General features: G+C 44.5%; 1 protein-coding gene across 2 annotated transcripts in view; it reads right to left on the bottom strand.

The window, feature by feature from the left end:
- ITGB5 (integrin subunit beta 5) overlaps positions 1 to 25,261 on the bottom strand; it is a 125,686-nt gene that overhangs the window by 43,147 nt on the left and 57,278 nt on the right. For both annotated transcript variants that reach the window (XM_002758724.7, XM_054246253.2), the window contains exons 6-9: positions 15,699 to 15,860; positions 14,116 to 14,211; positions 12,126 to 12,215; positions 3,112 to 3,246 (exon numbers count right to left, since the gene is read on the bottom strand). In XM_002758724.7, coding sequence (XP_002758770.3) covers positions 3,112 to 3,246; positions 12,126 to 12,215; positions 14,116 to 14,211; positions 15,699 to 15,860 — 483 coding nt within the window. The remainder of the gene's footprint in view (positions 1 to 3,111; positions 3,247 to 12,125; positions 12,216 to 14,115; positions 14,212 to 15,698; positions 15,861 to 25,261) is intronic.

The raw sequence follows: 25,261 nt of genomic DNA, 5'->3' as shown, positions 1-25,261 counted from the left end.
TGTCCCAATCATGGCTCATTGTAGCCTCAACTTCCTGAGCTCCAGCAATCCTCCCACCTCCACTTCCCAAGTAGCTGGGACTACAGCGCTCCCCACCATGCCCAGCTAATTTTTGTATTTTCGGGAGAGACTGGGTTTTGCCATGTTGCCCAGGCTAGTCTCGAACCCCTGAGCCCAAGCAATCAACCATTTTGAAGCCTCAGCCTCCCAAAATGCTGGGATTACAGGTGTGAGTCACTGTGCCCAGCCATTACTTTTTTTTTTTTTTTTAAGAGATGGGGTCTCACTCTGTCACCTACACTAGAGTACAGTGGTGTGATCATAGCTCACTGCTGCCTCGAACTCCTAGGCTTAAGCAATCTTCCCGCCTCAGCCTCCTGAGTAGCTGAGACTACAGGTGTGCACCATCATGCCCGGCTAATTTTTTATTTTCTATAGAGATGGGGGTCTCGTTTTATTGTCCAGGCTGGTTTTAAATTCCTGGCTTCAAGCAATCCTCCCACCTTGACCTTTCAAAGTATTGAGATTACAGGCATGAGCCACTGCACCCGGCAGACTTTTTTTTTTAATCACTGTTGATTTGCATTGAGCCTTTGAGCCATTATAATCTGCCAGATGCTTTTCTTTTACTATCAAACTAAGTTCCTATATCCTAGCAATATTCTGAACTAAAATGTCAGACATTAATCTTCATTAATTCAATCCAGCTCAATTTTGAAAAATACATTTAAATCTTCATTTTTCTGCTTTATAAGATAAGCTGTTTTCTCCAGCTCTGTGACCTTCCCATATTTGATAAGCAGGTCTTCTATGAGTTCCACCCAAAACAATGACACAGAAGACAAGAGACATTGGAACTTCAGTCAACACTTCCCTCTGGCTGCATTATCAACACTCTCAGAGAGTGACAAATCTGCCTAACTGTGCTGTTGTCAACACATATTATTAAATATTTGCTTTATTTTTAAGGATGTCATTAGAAATTGTCGAGATCCTCCCTGAAATCTGGCGGATGCTAGATTAATAGTCCATCCCTCTCCCATCTCTTTTCCATCATACCTATTTCTCCAAGTAAAGGGTTCCTTGTTTGGGTATATTTCCCACACCATCCTTCGGCTTTCCTGACATGCCGTACCAAACATTCCACCCACAGATCTATAGAATTCACTTACATGTTGTTGAGGGTTTTTGGCTATTTCTGCCTCATTCCATTTTTTATAACTATCTCTTTAAATCCTGTCCTGTCACTGCAAAGATTTAGTGGTTATTTTTTTAATCATCTAGATTAATTATTTTTAATCATCTAGATTAATTATTATAATTGATGAAAACAACATAAATACACTGCAACTTTTGACAATTATTAAAAATAAACAGTAAAATTTTACTGGAAGTACCCCTTTGATGAGATTGGGCTTCCCACCAGATGTAAAATAATATTAATTATTGCTAAACAATGCAGGGATCAGCATCAATTATATTTCTATTTTTCATTTGTAGAGATTTAAGCACCAAAAAAGTTCCCATAAATAGAAAGATAGGAACAAGAGTTTTGTTACAGCAATGTCACCTTGTTCTTTGAGTGTCTTCTGAGTTCAAAGCCATAAGTAATCATTTGTGAGCAGGTGTGGTGGCTCACACCTGTAATGCCAGTACTTTGGGAGGCTGCGGTGGAAGGATCCCTTGAGCCCAGGAGTTTGAGACCAGCCTGAGCAACATGGTGAAACTCCGTCTCTACTAAAAATGTATGAATTAGCAAGGTGTGGTGGTGCAAGCCTATAATCCCAGCTACTTGGGAGGCTGAGGCATGAGAATTGTTTGAATCTGGGAGGCAAAGGTTGCAGTGAGCCAAGATTGCACCACAGCACTCCAGCCTGGGTGACAGAGCAAGACTCTGTCTCCAAAAAATCAATCAATAAATCAATCATCATCATTTGTAATGACTTATCGTCTGACAGCCTGATTAGCCCTTCTTTCAAGCTTGTTAAAAGCAAAAGAAACTTGGAAACAACGTGTCTTAGAAAAGGCCTTGGTAGCCCGTCATGAGAGGCTTTCATTTTCTCAACTTCGATATGATATTGTGAACTTTATTTGGGAAAGCAAGGCACCACAGTAAGATTTGGGGAGGGTGAGAGGTATGTCTGTGTGTTGTGAAAGTGGGGATGGGAAAAGCTCTACAGTGGAATGTGGAAAAGCTGGAGGAGACTACTGCTACCAGCCACGTGACCATTCCCTGTCTTTGCAAGCCCTTTCCATGAAGCCAGGGGATGAGTCAGCTTATATCCGCCTTGGCCGTCATTAGTGCTATGAATGCCAAGAGGACATAGCCATCTATTTGTAAGGTCACTATAATTTTCCTGTTTCTTAATAGATTCTTTTAAGGGTGGAAGAGAATTATCCCTCACTGATTTTCTGTTTCCTGAGCACTAAACATGTCCACTAATCTGCTTCCAGCGGCACGACCTCCAGAGGATGTGTCACTACTTGCTGGCCTCTGTGCCCATGTCTGTGTCTGTGTTCTCATAACCCACCTATCCTCCTTCCTGCTCCCACCCTCAAGTCCTTGGTTTAGTGCATAGGCACACATCTTCACACATCATCTGAATAAACTTAATCTGGACAAGGTGTCTGTGTCCTCCATTGCTGTAGAGTCATCCGTTCTATTTTACCAAACAGAATGGGGGGAGTGATTTTCTTTATATTTTACGGAAAAGAAACATGAGGGTCAGATTATCCAAGGCACAGAGCAATTTGCAGAAGAATAGGAATGAAAGCCAGGTCTCTTCGATTCCCACCTGTGCTCTTCCTCCCGATTACAACTGTGTCAAGCTAAGAAGATAATTATTTAAAACACCAAAGTCACAATGCCAACTTGAGAAAGGCTTTGGTGGCAATGCACTGAGGGCTGCCTATTGACTGGGCTCTTTAACAACTTCACCTGGGATTCTGAACACATAATACATAGCAGGTTTAGGAGACTCCTCTGGGAAGCTGAAGTGGAAAACAGAATACGAATTCTGAAAGGACTCTAATAAGTCACAAAGTTATTAGAACTCAAAGACTGATGATCAATACTAACAAGAGTTCATACAAACTTGGAGTGAGACTTACCGTGTCCCCAATCTTCAGGCCCTCACACTTCCTCTGACCAGGGTAGGAAACCCCATCTTGGCAGGTAGCAGTGAAGAAGAGATTAAGATCCTCAGGCTGATCCCAGACCGACAGCTCCACTTTAGACCGGATACTCTGAACAGAGAGAGAAAATGAAGCCCAACTATTTAATAAAGGCTATGACTGAGGTGCTCCCACACTGGTTTTCTGATGCCCACGTGGCTTGCTGTAACTCAGGAATCCCAAGCCAAGGGAAGAACCAGTTGGCTTGGTTCCCTGGCCCTCCCTCATCCTTTCCCTTCTCTCTGCACTCACATGACATCTTTCGAGACCCGGCCTGAGATCTCCCTCGGTGAGCTTGGAGAAGTTGATAATGGTCAACCTGCTATATAACATCTGCTTCAAGGGGTTATGCTCTGTCCCCTACTTGCTTCTCCAGAGGCACCTCTCATCCCCGTCCTCGGCTTCAGACATGCAGCTCCTCAATCTTGCCGTGTGCACTCCAGACTTTGGGCCTTTCCATGCACCCAGGGTCATGATCCTTTGCACAATGGCTCCTCCCCTTTCTCCATCTGGCTGGCTCCTTATTATCCTTCAAAATCAGTTCAGCAGGCAATTTCTCCAGGAATCCACCCTATCATTCACACCCATACCTATCCCAGTCAGATGAGGTCCATGCATGAGTATGAAGCTACAAAATGAGAGAATCCAATCTTACGTGTGGATTGTATTCTCAAGACAGTGAATCAAACAAAGATCAAGTCAAAATTACCTTTCAGAATAGAAAAAAATGAAGATTAAGAACATCAAGTGTTGGAAAGGATGTAGAGCAACTGGGGCTCTCCTACCCTGCTGCTGGGAGTGTAAATTGGTGCAACCCTATAGAAACCCATTAGGCTATATCTACCAAAGCTAAGGCTAGCCTCAGACCTAGCATTCACCCAGGATTATACCCAACAGAAGTGTATGCGCCACCAAAAAGACATGGACAAGAATGTTTACTGCAATACTGCTTGCAATAGCTAGAAACTGGAAATTCCTCAAATACCTATCAATAATAGAATGGATTTTTTAAAAATTGTAGTATGTTCATATAGTGAAATAACATACGGTAATGAGAAATAACAAAATATGACATGTAGTCATATGGATAAATCTGACAAATATAACAATATAACTACATAAAATTCAAAAGGTGTATATATTTTATAACTCTACATGAAATTCAAAAACGGGCAAAATTAATGGTTGCCCTTGAGGGATTGTGATGGAAGAGGGCACAATAGGAACCTCTAGGGCTTGCTAAGGTTCTGCGTGTTTGACCTGGGTGCTGAAAAGTTTGCAAAATTTTCTATGTCTATTAGTTTAAAAAATTGTCCTTGTGGCACACACCTGTAGTCCCAGCTACTCGAGGCTGAGGCAGGAGGATCACTTGAGTCCAGGCATTCAAGGATGCAGTGAGCTATGATTGTGCCAGTGCACTCAAGCCTGAGTGACAGAGTGAGACTCTGTCTTAAAAAAAAAAAAAAAAAGTTGTCCTTGAAAATCTCTAAAGAAGGTGTCACTTTGGAGACTGAAGTAAGCAGCTTTTATTCAGAGGTATATTTCTCAGAAAAATTTAAAACAACTGTCTGTTTACACACTAAACGTACAGTATAGCAAGATGTACCCATTTGAGAGACAAGGACCCCAACCTCTGCAGACGGCCCTGCAGATTCCCTCTCCCTTCTCAGGTGCACTCCAGGGAGCGTGGCTGTTGGAGAGAATGGCAGACAGACTTGCCTCCTGCTCTTGTGGGTTTTCTTTCTTTCCCTTTTTTGCTGAGCACGTAGTGCTAAAGTTGAATAAGTGAAATATGCAGTTTTCCAGCAAATCAACAGCTTGTTGAAAATACTTTCTGCAAAAAACAGTCTCTCCCTTTGCAACAAATTATCTAAGTGCTTTTACAACTCTAAAAATAAGATCTGTCTTAAATCCACTTCCTCTTGCAACTTGCCAGCCTTAACTGGCCAAGGGTTACAAAAGTGCCACTCAATACACACAGCACTCTCTGCTGCCTGTGATTAGTTATTTACAGATCTGTCTTCCCTACCACGTTGTGAAGTCCAACAGCTGTATCATAGATCTCTCTGGGACTTAGCACAATCTGTTGTTGAACGAATGAGTGAATGCAGGGATGGGTAGACAGATGAATATTTTAACAGTGATGCTAAGGGCTCAGGCCAAGTAGATGAAAATATTTTTTTAAGCAAAGTAAATATTTAAAAATAAATTTACAACTGAATAAGTATGTGGATGAGATAAAACAGTATGTTGTAAAAGAGCTGAAGAGTGAAGACATGTAAAAAATTACCTGGGAACGGTCACTTGAACTATGGGGCTCTCCTACCCTGCTGTGGTTCACAAACAAAACTTTGTAAGGAAGTACCAGTGTTCCCCAGCAAGGTCTGCCCAAGCTTCCCCTTGAAAGACCCAAGGGAGCTGGGAACGGTGGATCCCAGCACTTTGGGAGGCTGAGGCAGGTGGATCACCTGAGGTCAGGAGTTGGAGATCAGCCTGGCTAACGCAAAACCCCATCTCTAGTAAAAACAAAATTAGCCAGGCGTGGTGGCACATGCCCGAAATCCCAGCTACTTGGGAGGCTGAGGCAGGAGAATCGCTTGGACCCAGGAGGCGAAGGTTGTGGTGAGCTGAGTTGAGCCATTGTACTCCAGCCTGGGCCACAAGAGCAAAACTCCGTCTCAAAAAAGAAAAAGAAAAAGAATAAAAAAGACCCAAGGAGGATCTGGGAGAGGATTTGGGAAAAACCAAGAGGGACTTGGACTCCTACTCTGTGAGTCAGCATCTAATTAGATGGAAACGAACTCTTATGTTCTACTCAGGCCGTAGGTCCCATGTTCTGATATGAAGTTTGTATTATTCCTGCTACCCACAGAGTCTCTGGAATCGTAAACTCTTAAGACATTTTAGGCAGCAAGAACCGTGGAGATGGTGCAGCCCAAACCTCTCATGTATGGAAGCTGGAACTGCGGGCAAGGAAAAGGTGGCCCAGGGCCACTCAGCTGCACAGAACCAGACGCAAGCATTCTCTACCCACCCCAGGGCTCTCTCTAATCCACACCCCTCATATGCACTTCTTTCTTTGGAAATTGGCTCTCTGTCCACAGAGGAGGTCAAAAACAAAAATTGAAAAAAAATAAAAAAGGAATTTGGCTCTGTTACTTTGGAAAGAGACTGTCAGGTTGTATCCTGGTTCTAAGGGTCTCTGCCCCAGAAACTATGAGTCCTGGAGGGCAGGACTGTGTTTTGTTCACTATTTTATTTCCAAGGTGCAGAATGATGCCTGTCATACATTAGGTTGCTAGTACATATCTGTTGAATAAATGAATGGATGGAGTATAAAAATATAGTAGAGGGTCAAAGTGCAGTTCTTATGCAGGAAGACTTTTATGTGTGACTCCTAAAATTCCATTAACTCCTACCAGATTTGCCCCTCAAGGTGACGCCTTAGTCCTCTGGTAGGAAAAGAAGACAACCTCAGGAACGTCAGAAGTTTAAAGGCTATTAAATACTCGGTCAGGTTGGGTCACATCTGCAATTGCTTTAAGTCGGGCCAGCTGTGGAGTGGGTGGGAGCAGACTTTATGGCAACAACAGAAAGAGAAACATGTGCTCTGCTAGGGAAAATCACACCACAGCTTCTGATATCACCGTCCACATGCAGCGCCAGTGCTTTCCAACTCATTCCGTTCACTCCCACTCTGAGAAGAGGCCTTTCTGGGTGCAACATGAGACCAGCCTCCTCTGCACATGTGGACCCAGGGCTTCACGGCTGAGTTCTAGAAGGGAGTCTCTCACCAGTACTCTTTACAGAACAAAGCACCACATTGCCAACCTCCCTTGGGATGACTTGGTGATTTCTCACAGCAAAGAATTTGGCACAGCAAGAAAACATGCATAAATCCAAGTTGAAGATTTCACACTCTGACAGATGTGTACACCAGATTTGATTCTACAAAGACATGAAATTAAACATACCTTTTCCATTTTGCTCCCTCCTCAGCCTGGCCAAATACCACAGCCATTGCAGCTGTTACATATGTTCCAACCCCAAGCTGCCCAGAATGTCCCCACACATGGTCTGCCAGCACTCTAGGGGAGGTAAAAGCCAACACCCACACTTAGTCATGTGTTGCCTGACTCATGAGATCCAACACAAACCACTCAGTGAGGGGACAGAAACACAAGCGGTCTGGAGAGAGCTGTGACTGGACTCTGGCCAGGCGTGGAGCAGGTGAAAAGATAGCAGAGCTGATGAAAGCCTCTCCTGCTGCCCTGGCACACCCCACACGCACTAGGGGCCTGTGCTGGGATCAAAGTCAGGAAATGTGCAAGTTCAAGTAGCTTGAAGTCCAGCCCAGCCCAGCCCTTCCCACTGGCCAGGACAGCAGCAAGTAAGACGAGTACTCGGAAGAAAAAACCCAAACTGTTTTTCCTATTCTACTCTCACACACCACTCAACACAACACTTCTGACACCAGATGTGAGCATTTTTTTCCCGCCACACACCACACAATTCTCTACTGGACACCAGTTGGTTGTCTTCAAATTCAGCACAATTCTGACGCTATCTTCCTGGACATAGTATCAGGTCCCATAAGTGAAGAGCTCAGCCCACAAGACTGCCCCCACCACAGATGCCAATCACAAGTACTAGGTCGTCACCTATACTCCCAACCGATCAGCTGTAAATTGAAGTTCCCATGATCCTCCTTCCTTCTTTCATCAATTTGCTAGAATGGCTCACAGAACTCAGAGAAACACTTTATACTTACCCATGTATTAATAAGAGATAAAGGCTGCAGATGAACAGCCAGATGAAGAGAAACAGGGAAAGGTGTATGAGGAGGGTGCTGGACTTCCCTGTCCTCTCTGGTGCCACTCTCCAGGAACCTGTCCACAGCTTTCCCAAAGCCCTCCAAACCCAGGCCTTCTTGGTTTGCATGGAGGCGTTTACATAGGCATGACTGGTTACATCTCTGGCTACTGAATCAACTCAAATTTCAGCCCCTCTCCACCTCCTCAGAGGTCATACGGTGGGGGCTGAATGTTCCGACTCTCTAATCACATGGCTGGTTCCCCGGCAACCAGCCCCCATCCTGAGGCTATCCAGGAGCACCCTCCCAACCCGAAGAGTCACCTCATTAGAACAAAAGATGCTCCTACTACCCAGGAAATGGCAATGGTCTCAGAAACTGTGTCAGGAACCAGTGTTAAAGACCAAATATAACAAAAGATAATCCTAGTGTCCTTATCTACAAAGGTTTTTAATCTACATATATATATATACATATATATGTGTGTATGTATGTGTGTATATATATATATATGTATGTATGTATATTATATGCCCCTAGTTTCTAATACAAAGCCACTAAAAACCTTTGTATATATAAATATATATATGAAGATATATATGTATATAAATATATATATATGGAGATATATATATCTTCCTATGCCACAGTATCACAGGTTCTAATAAACATGGAACACCAATATACCCCTAACATGGCTTCAACCAACTGAACTTGCTTCAAATACCTTGCAGTTTCACATTTTTATATTTAACATATATTTTTTAAATTTCACCTGAAGGGAGAGGTGGAAGGAGGGAATTATCAGGGGTCACTTTTTGGAGTAATGGACATGTTCAGTATCTTTATGGTGGTGATGATTTCACAGGTACATACCTGGGTCAACACTTATACCGTTAAATCAGTATAGTTTGCTATATGTTAATTATATGTCAATTAACATGTAAAGTCAATTAACTTTACAATTGTTTTCCACTGGATATGAATAGTTATTGTTGAGAGTATTCTAATAATCATTGCCTTTTTTTTTTAAAGAGACAGAGTCTGGTTCTGTAGCCCAGGCCAGAGCAGTGATACAATCATAACTCACTGCAGCCTTGAACTCCTGGGCTCAAGCGATCCTCCTGCCTCAGCCTCCCAAGTAGCATGCCCAGTTAATTTTTTTGTAGAAACTAGGTCTCACTATGTTGCCCAAGTTGGTTTTAAACTCCTGGCCTCAAGTGATCCTCCCAGCTTGGCTTCCCAAAGCACTGGATTTATAGGCGTGACCCACCAAGGCTGGTCATAATCACTCATTTTTAAAAGTGTTGAGTTTCAAAGTTCGTTTGTAAGTCATCAGCTTTATTTTACAACATGTTTACTTACAGGAACCAGTTTAACTAGCAGAGTCAAGCGACAGTGCTAGGTTCCCACAGTTCTTCTGGGAATTCATTCTAGGTTCCAAAAGCAGTTCCAGCCCAGAACAATTGTTCCCTGTACTCATCCCCGCACCTGACTCCTCATCAGCAGGGATAGGTCTCCACTCCTCTCCTGGCCTCTGCTTACCACACAGGGAATGTTTTCCTTTCTCACTCCCTGACCCTGGGTCCCTGAATTTCCACTAAGAAAATGAATGTAGATATATAAGAAATCCTGCTCAGGACTAAGCACTTTTGAGATCCCATGCAGGGAACCGATAATAAAGTCTCCTGCTCTCTGATTTTAAGCGCTCCCAGCAGGTGCAGAGACATGCAGAACTCGCCAGTCACACAGACGCTGTCTGAGCAGTGTGTCTTCCCTGCTGCTGCAAGGCAGCCCAACCAGGTCTATGGAACTGTGCACCATGATGCCATCCAATATCACCGCCGCCAGGAGCTAGGGGCCTGGGCCTTCACCAGCCAAAGCTCTTGGGGTGCCCAGAGCTCTGAACTCAGGAGGTGGCTGATGATGAAATGCTAAGAAGTGGCCCCTCCTCAAAAGCCCTAAAGAGGGACTTCACCCCACTCCAAAAAGCCCAGATGAGCTGCTCTTCAGCCATGTCTTCCCGAAGGCCCTGATTCAGCAGGAGGCAAGTGGTGGCCTCCCTGTCTGTGAAAGTGGGTCCAGCAGCGGTGCCCCTTCTGCCCCATGGGGTCTCCCAGCTCTGGCATCCTCAGAGGGAAGAGAGTGGCAGGGCAGCGGTTCTGGCTCTTGCTTTGCTTCTCTTAGATCAGTGTCCAGAGTTTGAGACCCAAGTGGCTCACAGCTCACCCCAGGAAAGAGGGTGACATTCACAGGCCTGGTTCCTCCTTCTCATGCAGGTGCACATCCCAAACCCTCTCTCGGTGTCACACTTCAGCAGACCTATTGTGCCCACATAACCAGCTTAGGTGTTCTCCTTCTTGCTGAAGTGTAAACCAGATCACTCACCACGGAATCTGCAAGTCACTACAGTGTAAAGTTAATTAGGAAACTCTGTCTCACTGCACTCTGGGTTCTGAAGTGCCTATGGGATCTGGTGAGGTTCTAAAGGTCAGAGAACAGAAAAGAGGATGTTAGTATGTGGGTGCTGGGGTAGGAGAGAAAGAAGTCTTCAGTTTCTCACAACAGGAAGTTCTGGAAATATCAGAATCTGTGAGAGCAAGAGGACCCTTGGCTACAACAGGAGATGGGGGTGGTGGGAACAGCGAAGGAAGGGAAGGAAAACAAGCCAAAAATCCTCACTGCTGCCCACCTGGCTGCCTTTAGGATGCTGAGGCTCCAGGGGACTAAGCGCAGGGCTGGCCACACCCCAAGCCCCAGGTTCTCCCTAGCTGCAGTACTTTGTAATTCAAGACAGGGCCACATCGGCAGGTGGACAAGATCAACACTGGGGAAGGCTGGGCTCCACATACTCATTTGTAACCAGTCACTGCTGGGAAGGCAAGATGACTTTTCTCACAGATGTGTGATGCCACAGTGATTTGTTAGGTTCCCAGGTTACCCCACAAAAACCTATTTTACCTAAGTTTAGGACTAATAATGTTACTTAAGCCACACTTAGTCTGTGTATAACTTAGTTTTAACAGGAAGATTTACTCTGAATGCCAATTTAGAAATGACCTGTCCCCTTGAGCGGGTGGGTAGGCACTGGATGCCATAACCATCTTGGGCCCACAAGGGAAGGGACAGCAGAGGGCACACACTTCCCAGCACAAGAGCTCTGCCTGCCATTTGCCTGAGAGAAGGTAGATCTGAGTCAAGTACTTCTGGAGTGTTATGAATTGAGGGAAAGGAGGGTAGGAAAGAGAAAGATTTGGGAGGTGAGTGTGTGGATGCATGGCTTGGAGTGTGAAAGTGATTCCTAAACCACATCTATAAGAACTTGCACTTAATATATTAGGGCCAACTTCACATAATATGTTACAACAGCATAAAATTTAACAGCCTCACTCACAAACCCTCTGAAAAGACTTGATTACAACCACATCCTAGGTAGGTAGGCAAAACATTGATTCTTTGGCCAGGCGTGATGGTTCATGCCTGTAGAGCCAGCACTTTGGGAAGCTGAGGTGGGAGGACTGCTTCCAGGAGTTCGAGAGCAGACCAACCAGGGCAACATAGTGAGACCCCATCTCTCTCTATATATTTTTAAATTAAAAACAAAAAACTGATTGTTGATCCTCCTCTCCCATATTAGTCTGCAGCTCTACACTGAGCTCCATGAGCCTCAGGGACTCCTGTCCTGCCACTGGGAGGTGAGCTCAGTGTGCAAGCTTTTCACATCTTGCAGCATGGGCCTGTGGCTCTCGGACGCTCTGCTCCTTCACGTGGGGAATACGGTGGCAGGGTTAGCCTGGGCACTGGGTTGGTGGAGAATACCACTGCGGCCCACATAAGGTGTCAGAACCTAAGCACTTCCCAGGCCACCAGCCTGAGTCTGAGCTACTCCCTGGCTCACTGAGATCTGCAGATGAGAGTCAAGATGGCAGAGGTGAGAGGGAGACGCATCATGCAGGATGGGCTTCTCCACCCTGACCCGGAGTGAAGTAGAGGAAGACAACAAACTCAAGGGGATGGGGGAGCAGGGCCAGGCAGAGCAGCACAGCGAACTGCCCACCTGAGCCCATGGCGGCTGCAGGACCTCAGTGGGAGGGGGGTGGAGTGCAGGTGGCAGTGGGGGAAGAGACTGGTGACTTACGTTATATGCATTAATAATCAGCTGAATAATATTTTTGGAGTCTCCGTCTAAAATCTCCACCGTTGTGCCAGGTATCAGGGCTGTAAAATTCTTGGGAAAAAAGTAAAGAAAAGAAATAAGTTCATTTTGCCCTGCCAACCATCAGTGAGCTTTGCTACACTGCGCTAGACCAGTAAAGGCTCCTAGCACTATATCCTGCCACCCTCTCCCACCATGAATTGAAGAAGATGATGCCACAGGGAACGGCAAGAAGAAATGGCATGGGGTAACAGTTGTTGCAGTAGGCCATGGAATATCCAGCCCCATAGATCCACAGGAAAGGAGCTCACAAGATCTTTCCCTACAGGATAATGTCTTGAGATGCCGCCCCTCCCACGGTAATGGACAGCTCTCTAAAAGCCCATCCTTTAAGGTTGACAGCTCCTGAGAGTTTCCTGCCATCTCTGCCCTGGGGTCTGAGGCACTCCCAGGTTCAGTTTTCAGGATCTGCTCAATCTGTTTAGAAGGAGTGAAAAGGGCAACTTTTCCAAGGGTCTCAAGTATAGGTCCTCTCTTTAATAGGAAGCTGAGAAACAACTGATGCCCTTCGAAGGACCTCTGAGGTCCTGTGGCAAAGGGGCAGCCTTGAAGTACCCACCTTTCTTCTTTCATCTGTACTAACTCCCAAGTTTGCCACTTCTAACAGTGGTAGACACATCCACTGCCTTCCGCCTGCCTTGGGACTGGATGGGCCCCCTCCCCAAGCAAGGTGTATTTAGTTCTGAGGAAGGATGCTTGAGCCAAGGTGGACTTCTTCCCTCTGGAAATACAGTCTGTGCAATTGAGCCCTCTAACAATGTAAAACATTATTTGTAAGTGAAGAGGCTTTTTTTTCTTCTTTGTGAAGGAGTCTTTCTCTGTCCCCCAGGCTGGAGTATAGTGGCACAATCTCAGCTCACTGCAACCTCTGCCTCCTGGGTTCAAGAGATTCACCTGCCTCAGCCTCCCTGGTAGGTGGGATTGCAGGCATGCACCACCATGCCCTGAAAAGGCTTTATCCTGCTATCTTCCACTAAACAAAAAAGAAAGACAATCCTTCTCCCTTGTTTCATCTTCTAAAATTGATTTGTACTAAAGGAGGATAAAAAACTCAAGAAAATCTAAGTGTCATTTTATCAGTGACAACCTCAGGAGGAGTAACAGAAAAACACAATCAGACAAAGGTTCTTTTGTGAACATTTAAGAACAAAAAGGAGAGGGAACTATGGCCAGCTGTTCTGTGGGTGGAGGGCAGAGAGGGATTCCAGATTAAGTTCTCATTGCCTCGCCATGTAAAAAAGGCGAGCTTACATTCAGCTTTCATGAGCACACCGGGGAGATTTGTAATTCAAACGTGGCTCGTCTGTGACTGTGGGAAGGAGCACTCTCATGAGGGGAGTTTCTGAAGATAATCTGAGGTGACCCAGGAACAGTTTCTTTAGACAGAACAGATCCATACATGGACTATTCATTTGTTGGTTTCTGTGGGAATTCTAGCGTCAGACTAGCCCACTGGTCTCCTACAGTCTGCAGGCTCAGGCATAAAGCTCTGGAATACTGGGATTAGTGATGCGGCCTGATGAGATGCCTTACTTTTCTTTGTGCATGTCTTCATTTTATATTTTCCTTCTCTATTAGAGTGTGCCTCTCTCTGTTTCCATGTCATCACCCAAAAATGAGAATTCATGCTATTTTCAAGGTTTTTCTCAGAATCAAATTAGACACTATATGTTCAAATTTCCTGTAAGGTATACACTGCTATACGAATGCTTAATGGTTTCCTCCTATTATTTTCCGTTAGACCAAGACTGGGCTATATTCCACCCTTCCTTTGAATCTCCCCCATACGAACAGGGTTGTCAACACTCCTCACCACCCCCTTCACCCTACCCCACACTCTAATCTCCCAGTCACCTTAGGGTCAGCCTGGCCCCCGGAATTACACCACTAGCCTCCCTCCCTCCCAGCATACCTTGTACAGCATATAATGGTTTTTCGTCACTGCAAAGATGAGGTTGATGTTGTTATCTGCCAATTTCTCTCCAAGCAAGGCAAGGGATGGATAGTCCTAGGGCAAAGGCAAAAGTCAAGGTTGTGACATTCCTAACAAGGAATGTAAAAGAAGCGATCTCACATGAGCACACCATGCCTGGCTCCAATGCACACTCAGCAGCCAGCATTTGCCATGGAAGCACCTTTTCCTTAGGTGGGCCCTTAGAGTCCCTTAATAACTAAGCCTCCTTGGCAGCTCCTGAACTGAGGAGCTGAGTAAAGGAGACCCTCAAGGAAAGGACCCTCTGGCATCCACCAAACTAGATTCACTCCTCCCACCTCAGAGTGGAGAGGTGATGAGTGGAGGTTTTCCATATCTGGTCTGTTTCTCCATCCTTTCAGCAGGGAAGGGGCTGAGTGGGGACACCCTAGAGAATAGCCACCACATCCGGCCCTCTGCCATCAGCGTTTCTTACCTCTTTCCTCTGTCCTCTAAAACTTTTCCTCCCTGCCTCCTTGCCCTATTTTCCTTCTCCCATGCCTAAAAATTAGGCCTGCCAACATGCCCCGCAGGTCCTGCTTGTGGCTCAGACAGGCAGAGGAGGTTGCCAAGCTCTGGACTAAAAGTTGTGCCATGGGGCAGTGGTGCAGAGAAAGGAGGAAGAGAGGAGGGTGAGAGGCAGTTTAACAGTGTCCTAAGGGATTTCGAGGACTGATGGGTATGGGAGTCCGCATCTGGTGAGGTCCTACAGTTACAGTCCTTTTCTCAGATTCCATTATTCCTAGACGAGATGGAAGGCTTAGGCACTGACCACCTGTTGAACTGGAGAAAATGGGCTCCTCTAGGAAAGAAAATTGGGAAGAATTCCTCTTTGGCCACCAGCATGGATTTGAGAAAGAAAAGGGTGCAGATTTTGGAGGAAAAATTACATAGTAAGTATGCGAGATCTTGATCACTGTTGGGTCTGAGTGATAGGCATGTGGGGTTCATTTTACTGGTCTGTCTAGTATATGAATGTTCGAAATTTTGAGCAAATTCTTTTAAAATGCATAGTTGTGGTTACAGGCCGTTGGGAGTAGAAGGTCCTTGGGACCTCCCATTCCGTGCAGAACACCTCTGTCCACTCCTCCTGTCGCTGACAGGCAACTCACACCTCTGGGAGGCCATTTCTAGAAGTCAGGAAGTCATGCCCTATAACTCCTATCCCAGTTGTGACCTCTGCAGGAGCACAGCATCCACCCTCCTTTAAGATCCCCTCCCCACCATGAGATCTATCCTGTTTCCCCTGGGCCACCTGTATCCCAACCAAACACTCCCCATTAAGATGCACATTGGCAGGAAGATGAACCAGCTATAGAAATCCCTGAGAAATGTTGTAAGTCAATGAGGGGGATGCAGAAACCAGGTGGAGAAGATGGAATAATGAAACCCAGCACCAAGAATGGATCAGAAAGCCGGTGAATACTGAGGGCCAGAGGAAGGTTTCAAGGCTGGGTAAGTACTCAGACCAAGGGTCACAGGAGATGCATCGGGGAGTGGGGGGTCTGGTCCCTCGCACTCACCATCTGGTTGGATGCAGTGTACTCGTTGGCCTCATTCAGGTGGCACTGGCCATCGTGTGGCTGCACCAGGCCTCCCAGTTTTCCATCCAATGCGATGTGGGGCACATCGTCTGTTGTGAACACCAGCAAATGCAGTGCATCTTTTCGCCAGCCAATCTTCTCCTGAAGGACATAATGTGGATGGGTACACCGGTCTTCCTGCCCAGTCCTGCCCTGGTCATGCAGGGCACTGGCCCATCTCCAGGAGTCATGGCCTGAATCAGAGGCATTCCCCTTGCCATGTGTACCTGGGGCATACTCACAAAACCACTGGGGAGGGATTCCACAGAGGCTCTGAAGAGACACAGCCTGGACTGAAGAAGCCCAAATGCACATAGATACATGTCCAAGCCTTTGCCCACTTTGGCCCATGCACCTGGAACCCCCTCCCTCCAACCCATCATACTCTGATCTGCTCCTTTCAATGACCCCTGAGGACTGCTCCTCCTGGACGCTTCCCCTTTTAGCCTCAGCTATTCTTCCTTCCCCAGAACAACCTTTAACCTTCCCGCCACCTGCTCCCCCATCAACATCCCCTGGTTGACTGGGCTAGACTAAGATGATGGTTAAGTGACCACTTCAGTCTCCCAATTAGACCTGAGTCAATCAGAACACAGCACTCAAATGACCAACAGGTGGGATTGTCTCCTTAGGGTTTGGTAAAACCTGCCATCTATTCTGGTAGATATAAACCACTCTAATCGTTACTTAAGCCACGGTGGTGTTTAAAGTCAATGAGATCCCTTTTCTCCCTTTACTGCTCCACTATCTGGAATTTATCCAGTCTTCAGACGGAGGCACAGCTGAATACAGTCTGTATTGTAAAGGAAGGACTCTGCATTTTTCATATTCAGCCACTGTGGTGCCAACTCTACACAAAAACACTCCCAGTCATCATATTTAGGAACAGCTAGATCCTGATACAGAGCAACAAATACTGGGATATGGCTGTCTTCTTAGTAATGGTGAGAGGGCATCCCAAAATGTGTCGGTAGCAGCATGAAGATATGAAGGATTTAAATGCTGCACACTTGCTATTGAAACAGGAGACTGGATTCACAGACCTTACAGGTTAAAAGCTATTTCTCTTACAACAGATGAAGAGTAGAGGGTATTGTCCTTCCTTACTTATCATCATAATGGTGGATAAAACAGCCAAAAGAGCTATGATATTTTCTCACTGGCTCCAGGGACAGCATGGAAATAAAAAATAAATAAATCACAAAAGAATCAGCCAACATGAGGAGGAAAAGAAGTCTGAAAAGAAGCCAGTGAGGACTGACAGCCAGGAGACCTATTGTGAGCAAAGGGAATCAGTTTCCCAGACACTCAACATTCACCCAACATTCAATCACTTATCTCTTACTGCATGCCAGGCCCCATAGAAGGCACTGGGTCCACAGAAAAGCTAATTGCAGACCTCAAAGAGCTTACAGTCAAATGGAAACAGCAACTTCAATACACCATGACAGGAGTGTTAATGAAGGAAAGCCCAATGCTAATGGAAGCCAGGGAGAGGAGGAGGAGGGAGACGCTTCCCAGCACAGGGGAAACTTAAACTGAGCTAGAAAAATGAGGAGGACACTTCAAGGAAGCTGGAAAAGGGTGTGATGGCTCACACCTGGAATCCCAACACTTTGAGCCATCCACTCAAGAAAGAGGATGGCTTGAGGCCAGGAGTTCAAGGCCAGCCGAGGCAACATAGGGAGACCCCCATATTTAAAAAAAAAATTAAAAATTAAAAATTAGCCAGCCGGCTGGGCGCAGTGGCTCATGCCTGTAATCCCAGCACTTTGGGAGGCCGAGGCGGGTGAATCACGAGGTCAACAGATCGAGACCATCCTGGTCAACGTGGTGAAACCCCGTCTCTACTAAAATTACAAGAAATTAGCTGGGCACGGTGGCGCGTGCCTGTAATCCCAGCTACTCAGGAGGCTGAGGCAGGAGAATTGCCTGAACCCAGGAGGCGGAGGCTGTGGTGAGCCGAGATCGTGCCATTGCACTCCAGCCTGGGTAACAAGAGCGAAACTCCGTCTCAAAAAAAAAAAAAAAAAAAAAAATAGCCAGCCATGGAGATGTGCACCTATAGTCCTAAGTATTCAGGAGGCTGAGGCAGGAGGATCACTTGGGCCCAGCAGTTTGTGACTGCAGTGAGCTATAATCATGCCACTGTGTTCCAGCCTGGGCAACAGAGCAAGATCCTGTCTGTAAAAAAAAAAAATGAATACATAAAAATAAATATTTTTTTAAAATTTAAAGAAAGCTGAAAGAAGAAATAAGGAAGGAGAAGGCAGAAGCAGGAGTGAGCATTCTAGGTGCTAACAGACTCTCAGAAGGGAAAGAAGCACAATGAGGAGGCTGGAAACATTTTAGGAACCTGGAGTGAGAAGCCTAGAAGGTCACTTACTGCAATAAATGCTTAGCCATAACAGAACTACTATGGAGCTGGGATAATGACTCCTCTTGTAGGCAGGATTGGAGGGGTCACAAAGAGGCTTCCAGGGTGCTGGTGATGTTCTGTTTCTTGACCTGGTATTTTCACCTTGTGAGCATTTATCAAGATGTATAGTATATACATATAAACTATATATAACTATATACAAAAATATATGTATAACCATATAGTTTTCTGTATGTATATTTTGATAAAGAGTTAAAACCTATTAAATAAATAAGGCAATGCATTATAAGCCATGGAGTGCGGAAAAGAGGGGCCCAGATGCTTGGGAAGTAAAGCACAATTGAGAGAAAGTGTAAACTAATGGAGTTTTTTGCAGGAAACATGTGAATCTGTTATCCACAAGGGCAAGCGATGGGCTAAACACCCCAGCAAGGAAGCAGAAAACCAACTCTTAATTTGACAAATTGTATTAAGAACCTTAAGGAAGATCAGAGACCTTAATAAATGAACAGATATCATTTCAGGATTGGAAAAGCCAAAGGTGCTGAGATGCCATCTCTCCGCAAATTGACTTACAGATTTGACACAATTGCAGTCAAAAGCCTAGAAGGCCTTTTCGAGAAAATGGCAAGCTGATTCTAAAATTTACATGACATTGTAAGCAATGGAAACTAGCCAAACAATTTTGAAAAGAAGAACAAAGTTGGAGGACTTATCTTAGGTCAAGACTTAACTACAAAGCTTCAGTAATCAAGGCTGTGGTAATGACAAAATCCATGCAATGACAGAAGGCATAGATCAGTGGAACGGGATAGATACAACAGAAATAGATCCACACATATCTAATCAATTCAGCAGAGAATACTGGAATAACTGGATATCCATACGCAAAAAAAAAAAAAAAAAATGAAGTTCAACCCATACTTCTCACCACACACAAAAATTAACTCAAAGTGGATCACTGATCTAAACGTAGACCTAAAACTATAAAACCTCTAAGGAAACCTATGAGAAAATCTTTGTGACTGTGGCATAGGCAAAGATTTCTTAGATAAGGTGATTCATAGGATAAAAAATGGATGAACTGGGTTTCACTAAAACAAAATGTTCTTTGTTCAAAAGCTTCTTTGAAAAATACTGTTAAGAAAAGGAAATGACAAGGCATAGACTAAGAGAAAATATTTGAAAAAAAATCTGATAAAGGATTTGTTTATGGAATATATAAAGAACTCTCATTAGTCACTAAGAAAAAACCAAACAACTGAATTTAAAAAGTGGTCAAAAGATTTGCACAGGCAATTTACCAAAGAAGAGATATGGGTAGAAACAAGCACATGAAAAGGTCCTCAACATCATTCATCATTAAGGAAATGCAAATCTGAACCACAGCAAGATAGCCATCAGATCATTATTTGAATGGCAAACCAACAAATTCTGGCAGTATCAAGTGCTGATAAAGCTGTGGAATGATTGGGACTCTCATAATTACCTATGAGACTACAAAACGTTTCACCAACTTTGGAAAAGTTTGACAGATTCTTATAAAGTTAAAGATACACTTACTATCAATCCAGCAATTCTACTCTTTGGTATTTACTCAAGAGAAATGAAAATTTATGCTCAAATAAAATCCTCTATGCAAATACTTATAAAAATGTTATATACAGTCATCAAAAATTAGAAACAACCCAAATGTCCATCAGTAGTGAATAGACACATTAAAGTACATCCATACAATTAAACACTATGCTGCAATAAAAAGGAACAAGCAACAAACTACTGATAACACAGCACAACATGATGAATCTCAAAAATTATATTAAGGGCAAAAGGCCTGACTCGAAAGGCTACTTCCATTCATATGGTATCCAGAAAAAGACAAAAATATAGGGACAGAACACAGATCAGTAGTTGCCAAAGTGGCTTAGGGTCATGGGAGGAGACAAATGACAAAGGCATGCTGGGAAACTTTCCAAGGTGATAGAAATCATCTATATGTCAACGGTGAGGGTGGCTATAAGATTTTATACCTAAAAAGGGTAAATTTTACTTTGTGTGAATTATCCTTGACTCAGTGATTCTACTTCAGGGGAATCTATCCACAGGGAGTAATCTGAAATACATACAACATTATTTTTATTAATAGTGAGAAAAAGGAAAAGGCATGAATATCCTACTGTGCAGGAAAAGGTAAGTAAACTCAGATATCTCCTCTCCGGCTATCAGAATATAGAAAAGTATAAAGTTATGTGTAAATATCTACAATATAAGCCGAAAACAATGAACTTAGCATTATACTTGTAGTGTGATTACAAACTACTTTAGAAACAAGTATAACCCTTGTTATGGGATAAGAGAACAAAATACCCCACAGTGTGGTTGTGGTTGGGGCTGAGGTTGAGGTTACAGACAATCTTTTTCTTTTTCCCATTATTTTCCAAACTGTCTTTAATAGGCAGGCAAGGGCTGAAGGCAGTGGCTCACGCCTGTAATCCCAGCACTTTGGGAGGCGTAGGTGGGCTGATTACCAGGTCGGGAGTTTGAGACTAGCCTGGTCAACATAGTAAAACCCTGTCTCTACTAAAAATAAAAAAAGGCAGCGCTCAGTGGCTCACTCCGGTAATCCCACCACTTTGGAAGGCCGAGGTGGGTGGATCACGAGGTCAGGAGTTTGAGACCAGCCTGGCCAATATGGTGAAACTCGGTCTCTACTAAAAATACAAAAATTAACTGTGCATGGTGGTGTACGCCTATAGTCCCTGCTGCTCAGAAGGCTGAGGCAGGAGAATTGCTTGAACCCAGGAGGCGGAAGCTGCAGTGAGTAGTGATTGCACCACTGTACTCCAGCCTGGACAACAGAGCAAGACTCCGACAAATAAATAAATCAAAATTGCTAGCTGGGCATGGTGGTCGTGCCTGTAATCCAGCTACTTGGGAGGCTTAGTCTCATGCTGTCACGATCTTCACTTACTGCAACCTCTGCCTCCTGGGTTCAAGCAATTCTCTTGCCTCAGCCTCCCAAGTAGCTGGGATTACAGGCACGACCACCATGCCAGCTTCTCGAGGGCCTTGTGGGGACACAAAGTAGGTTGGCAGTGAGAAGACAGGACAATGTGGAACTTGGGTGCCTTCTGTTGAGCATGCGAATTTTCTTGCTGCCCCTAATTACTTGTGCAGCTTCAGCGAAACTATTCAACATCTCAAAAGCTTTTTTCTTATCAGGAAAACAGGAACAATAATACAAAACATGTATTGTACACTTCCATTATTCCACTTAATCTTCACTACAACCCTGTGACATAGGTAATATATTGCAATCTCATAGGTAAGGAAACTGGTGTTAGGAGAGATGAAGTGACCACCCCATCAACTTGCAAGGGCCAGAGAAGCCAGATTCAGATGACCAAACTCTTGCCTACAATCACATACAGAGAGGAACTGTGCATGTAATAAATGGGATAATTCATAAACGTGCCTGGTTCATGATAGGCTCTCAACTTGTGGCTGCTGGATCCAAAATAAATGTTTGTTGAATGGAAGGTTGCATCTGAAGTGGAAATAGCTCCACAAGTAAAGGATGGCTCAGCCTGAGAATAATAATTCTGTTTTCTGTGAAGTGGCCTCTTGTTACGTACATGGTGTTAACAAACTTGGTTTGTTAACCCAGAGGTTGGGCTGCTGCGAATGAGTCAGGACATGCTTGTTCATCACCCAGGCTTTCAGGCTTGGAGGCTTTACAAGTGGTGACTCCACAGAGTATTTACATTAAAAATAATTTCCCTTATTGTTGGGTTGGCTGGCAGAGCTAGCTGTTTTGAAGGCTTGAGTTCTGTATTCCACATCTGGGGAAGGAAGCAATAGTGGGAAAGTGGATTGAACAACAACAACGAAAAAGAAAACAATGAACTACAAATGGAATATAGCATGAGGGCCAGAGTATATTAGCATTGGAACAGATTCTGAGGTCAAATCTTCTCTCTGTTCTAACTGTGGGCCCCTGAGTCAGCCACTTCACCTCTCTTAGCCTCAGTTCTTCATCTGTAAAATAGAAATAAGCCTGCTTTGCAGAGCTGTTGCTATGTTTAGATAGAATGTATTAAAAAGTATTAAACACATAAAAGGTACTATAAAGGGAACTTGTAACTATTATTCTAGGACCAGTAATAATTTTTACATCTCTTCTTTTCTCCTTTTACTAACTGATATGTGGAGTGACATAACTGTTATAGGGAATATGAATTATCACGTACTAAACAATGTAAAAGCCTCGTATTAATTCAAAACTACAATGGGATCCTACTACATGCCTTTAAAGTGGCTAAAATTTAAAAGACTGACCACATCAAATGTTGATAAAGATATGTAGAGACTGGAACCCTCACACCCTGTGGTAGGAATGTAAAATGATAAATGTTCTTTGCGAAACAGTTTTGCAGTTTCTTAAAAAGTTAAATACCTACCATATGACCCAACCACCCACTCCTGGCTACTGACCCAAGAGAAATGAAAGCATATGTCCATACAAAGACATAAACATGAACATTTATAGCAGCTCTCTCATAAGAGGCAAAAACTAGAAGCAACCCAAATGTCCCTCAACAGGTGAATGGATACATAAACTGTATTTATGTGATGGAGTACTACTCAGCAACAAAAGGAATGAACAGATACACTAACAGCATGAACGAACCTCAAAGTAACTGCCAAGGGAAATAAGGCAGGCAAAAAAAAGTGTACACTAGACATATGAAATTTCAGTAAATGCAGTCTAGTGTGTAGTGACAGAAGGCAAATTCATTGCCTAGGGGTAAGGGAGGCAGGAGGGAGAGGAGGAAGAAATGACAAAGGGGCATAAATGCACTTTTGGGGGTGCAGGATGTTTGTTACCTTGATCACGGAGTTGCTTTCGTGAGTGTACATAAATGTCAAAATTTGTTAAACTGTACACTTTTGATATGTGTAGCTCATTGTACATCAGCTCTACCTCAATGCTCAGGCTGGTCTTGAACTCCTAGGCTCCAGCCGTCCCAGCTTCGGCCTCGGCCTCCCACAATGCTGGGATTACAGGCATGCGCCGCCACACCAGGCCCAAAGACTCTTATTTAATAGCAGTATCCACACAGAACTTACGTGCATGGGCTCAGCTGTCAGGCCCCGCATCTGCCTTATCTTGTTTTGGTGATCTTAAACAAGTTACTTAATCTTTCCCTAGCTCAGCTTCCTCGCTTATAAGAGGGAGATAAGAATAGCATTGATAAAATAGGGCTGTTGAGAGAATTAAACAAGATGGTGCATATTGAGCACCCTACTCAGTACCTGGTATGGGATAAATAGTAATTAATAGTTATCATCATAGTGTTTTCATGCAATTGAAAAACTGTCACTTATGTCTATAATTCAGAAGCACGTTATCTTTAGATTGTATTAACAGAATTATGGGTGATGTTTTTTCCTTTCATCTTATCTACATTTTCTAATTTTTTATGTTGAATATACTCTCTTTTTACAAAAAATAGTTTTTAACAGAAGGAGAAAATCTACTTATTTAGCTGAACTTTACTCTATGTCTCTCAGTAAAGCCAAAATGTAAACAAAACCAATTTCACAAAACATAATAGACGTGAGCCTCAGATGAAAGCGTCAGGGTGCGCGGGGCAGAAACACACTGGACGCAGACGCACGAAGCCCGGGCTCCGGTCAGGGCTGCAAGTCCTGTAACTTCTCTTTGTTCACTGTTAAATTCACCACGAGGTCTGTTCCCAGCTCCCACTTCCACACTCATGCGAGGGAATGACCTCGCCTGTTTCACCTCCCACAGAGATAGGTAAAAGGACTTCCCTCTCCACCTATTCCCAGGATCTCACAGTTCTTGTCCTAGGCCCTAGGATGCCTTTCAGCCAGCACTCTCCTCTCCTCTAAACAAACTAGCGTGTCCTCCCAGCCTTCCTCTGATCTCACCATCCCAAGGGAAGAAGTGCTCCTCCCTCCTTGAGGACATGCAACCCGGCAAACCCCACCCTCTTTGGAGAATTTATTCCATCAGTCACTCTCTCCTCTGGTTCCTTTCATGTGCCTAAAAATATGCTCATGGCCCACTAATAACAAGCCTTCAGCCTCCTCTTGACCCCCATTTCCTCCTCTTGGTTCCTTAAAATCTGACCTTACTCTTAGTCATCCATGAAAAGGGGAGGTGGGAATGAGATGGAAGACAAGCCCTTCCCAGTCCCTGAGAAAATTAACAAAAATGGGCTCCTCCCTGGAGGGAAGACAGACTCACTGGCTTTCTCACTTCCAACATCTGGGCCCCAGAGAACATAAGGATTGACAGGAAGAGAAACAAATGGTTAGGGAATAATAGACCTGGTTTCACTAGTTTGACGACACAAACTTCCATCCTGTGGGGCAATTTGGCTTCTTAGGGCTGAAAGGAGTCACACTCTGTGGCTACAGGTCTGACAAAAAAGAAAGGTCACTCAGAGGACCAAGAACAGCTTCCATCCTTCTCTGCCACACCCGCCACAATTTGTCCCTGGCCTCTGTTGCACCTAACTTTCAGCCACATGGTAAGGTGGCTCCATGGGAAGCCACAGGAGCCAGGAAGAGATGTTCTAGACACCAGCTCAAAGTCAGCTGCACTTGGCAGATAAAATGAGCACGTACAGCAGAGTTTGTGGTCACTGTAGACAAATACGGGGGAAGCTCAGAGGGTGTGCTGCTGAGAACCAGAGAAGACAGGCTCCAAGGGGCTACAACAGGACAAAAGCACCAATGGGTGACTGGGTAGAAGAAACAGAGAAAACATGTAGCACCTGAAGTCTGGAAGGAACCCCAGAGGTTCTTGTACAGCCTCCCATCCAGTGCAGAGATCTTTTCTCTAGCACTCAGCACCTGGGTATGGGACCCACACACATACTCATTGCCACACTGCTGAGTTCTCCTTGTTAGAAAAGTCTTCCATGGCCCAGCACAGTGGCTCATGCCTGTAATCCCAGCACTTTGGGAGGCCAAGACGGGTACATGACCTGAGGTCAGGAGTACAAAACCAGCCTGGCCAACATGGTGAAGCCCTGTCTCTACTAAAAATAAAAAATTAGCTGGGTGTGGTGGCACATGACTGTAATCC

Source organism: Callithrix jacchus, chromosome 15 (genome assembly GCF_049354715.1).
Source record: "Callithrix jacchus isolate 240 chromosome 15, calJac240_pri, whole genome shotgun sequence".
Classification (NCBI taxonomy): Eukaryota; Metazoa; Chordata; class Mammalia; order Primates; family Cebidae; genus Callithrix; species Callithrix jacchus.
The sequence above is the reverse complement of the archived record's forward strand: the minus strand, read 5'-3'. Positions and strand labels throughout refer to the sequence as shown.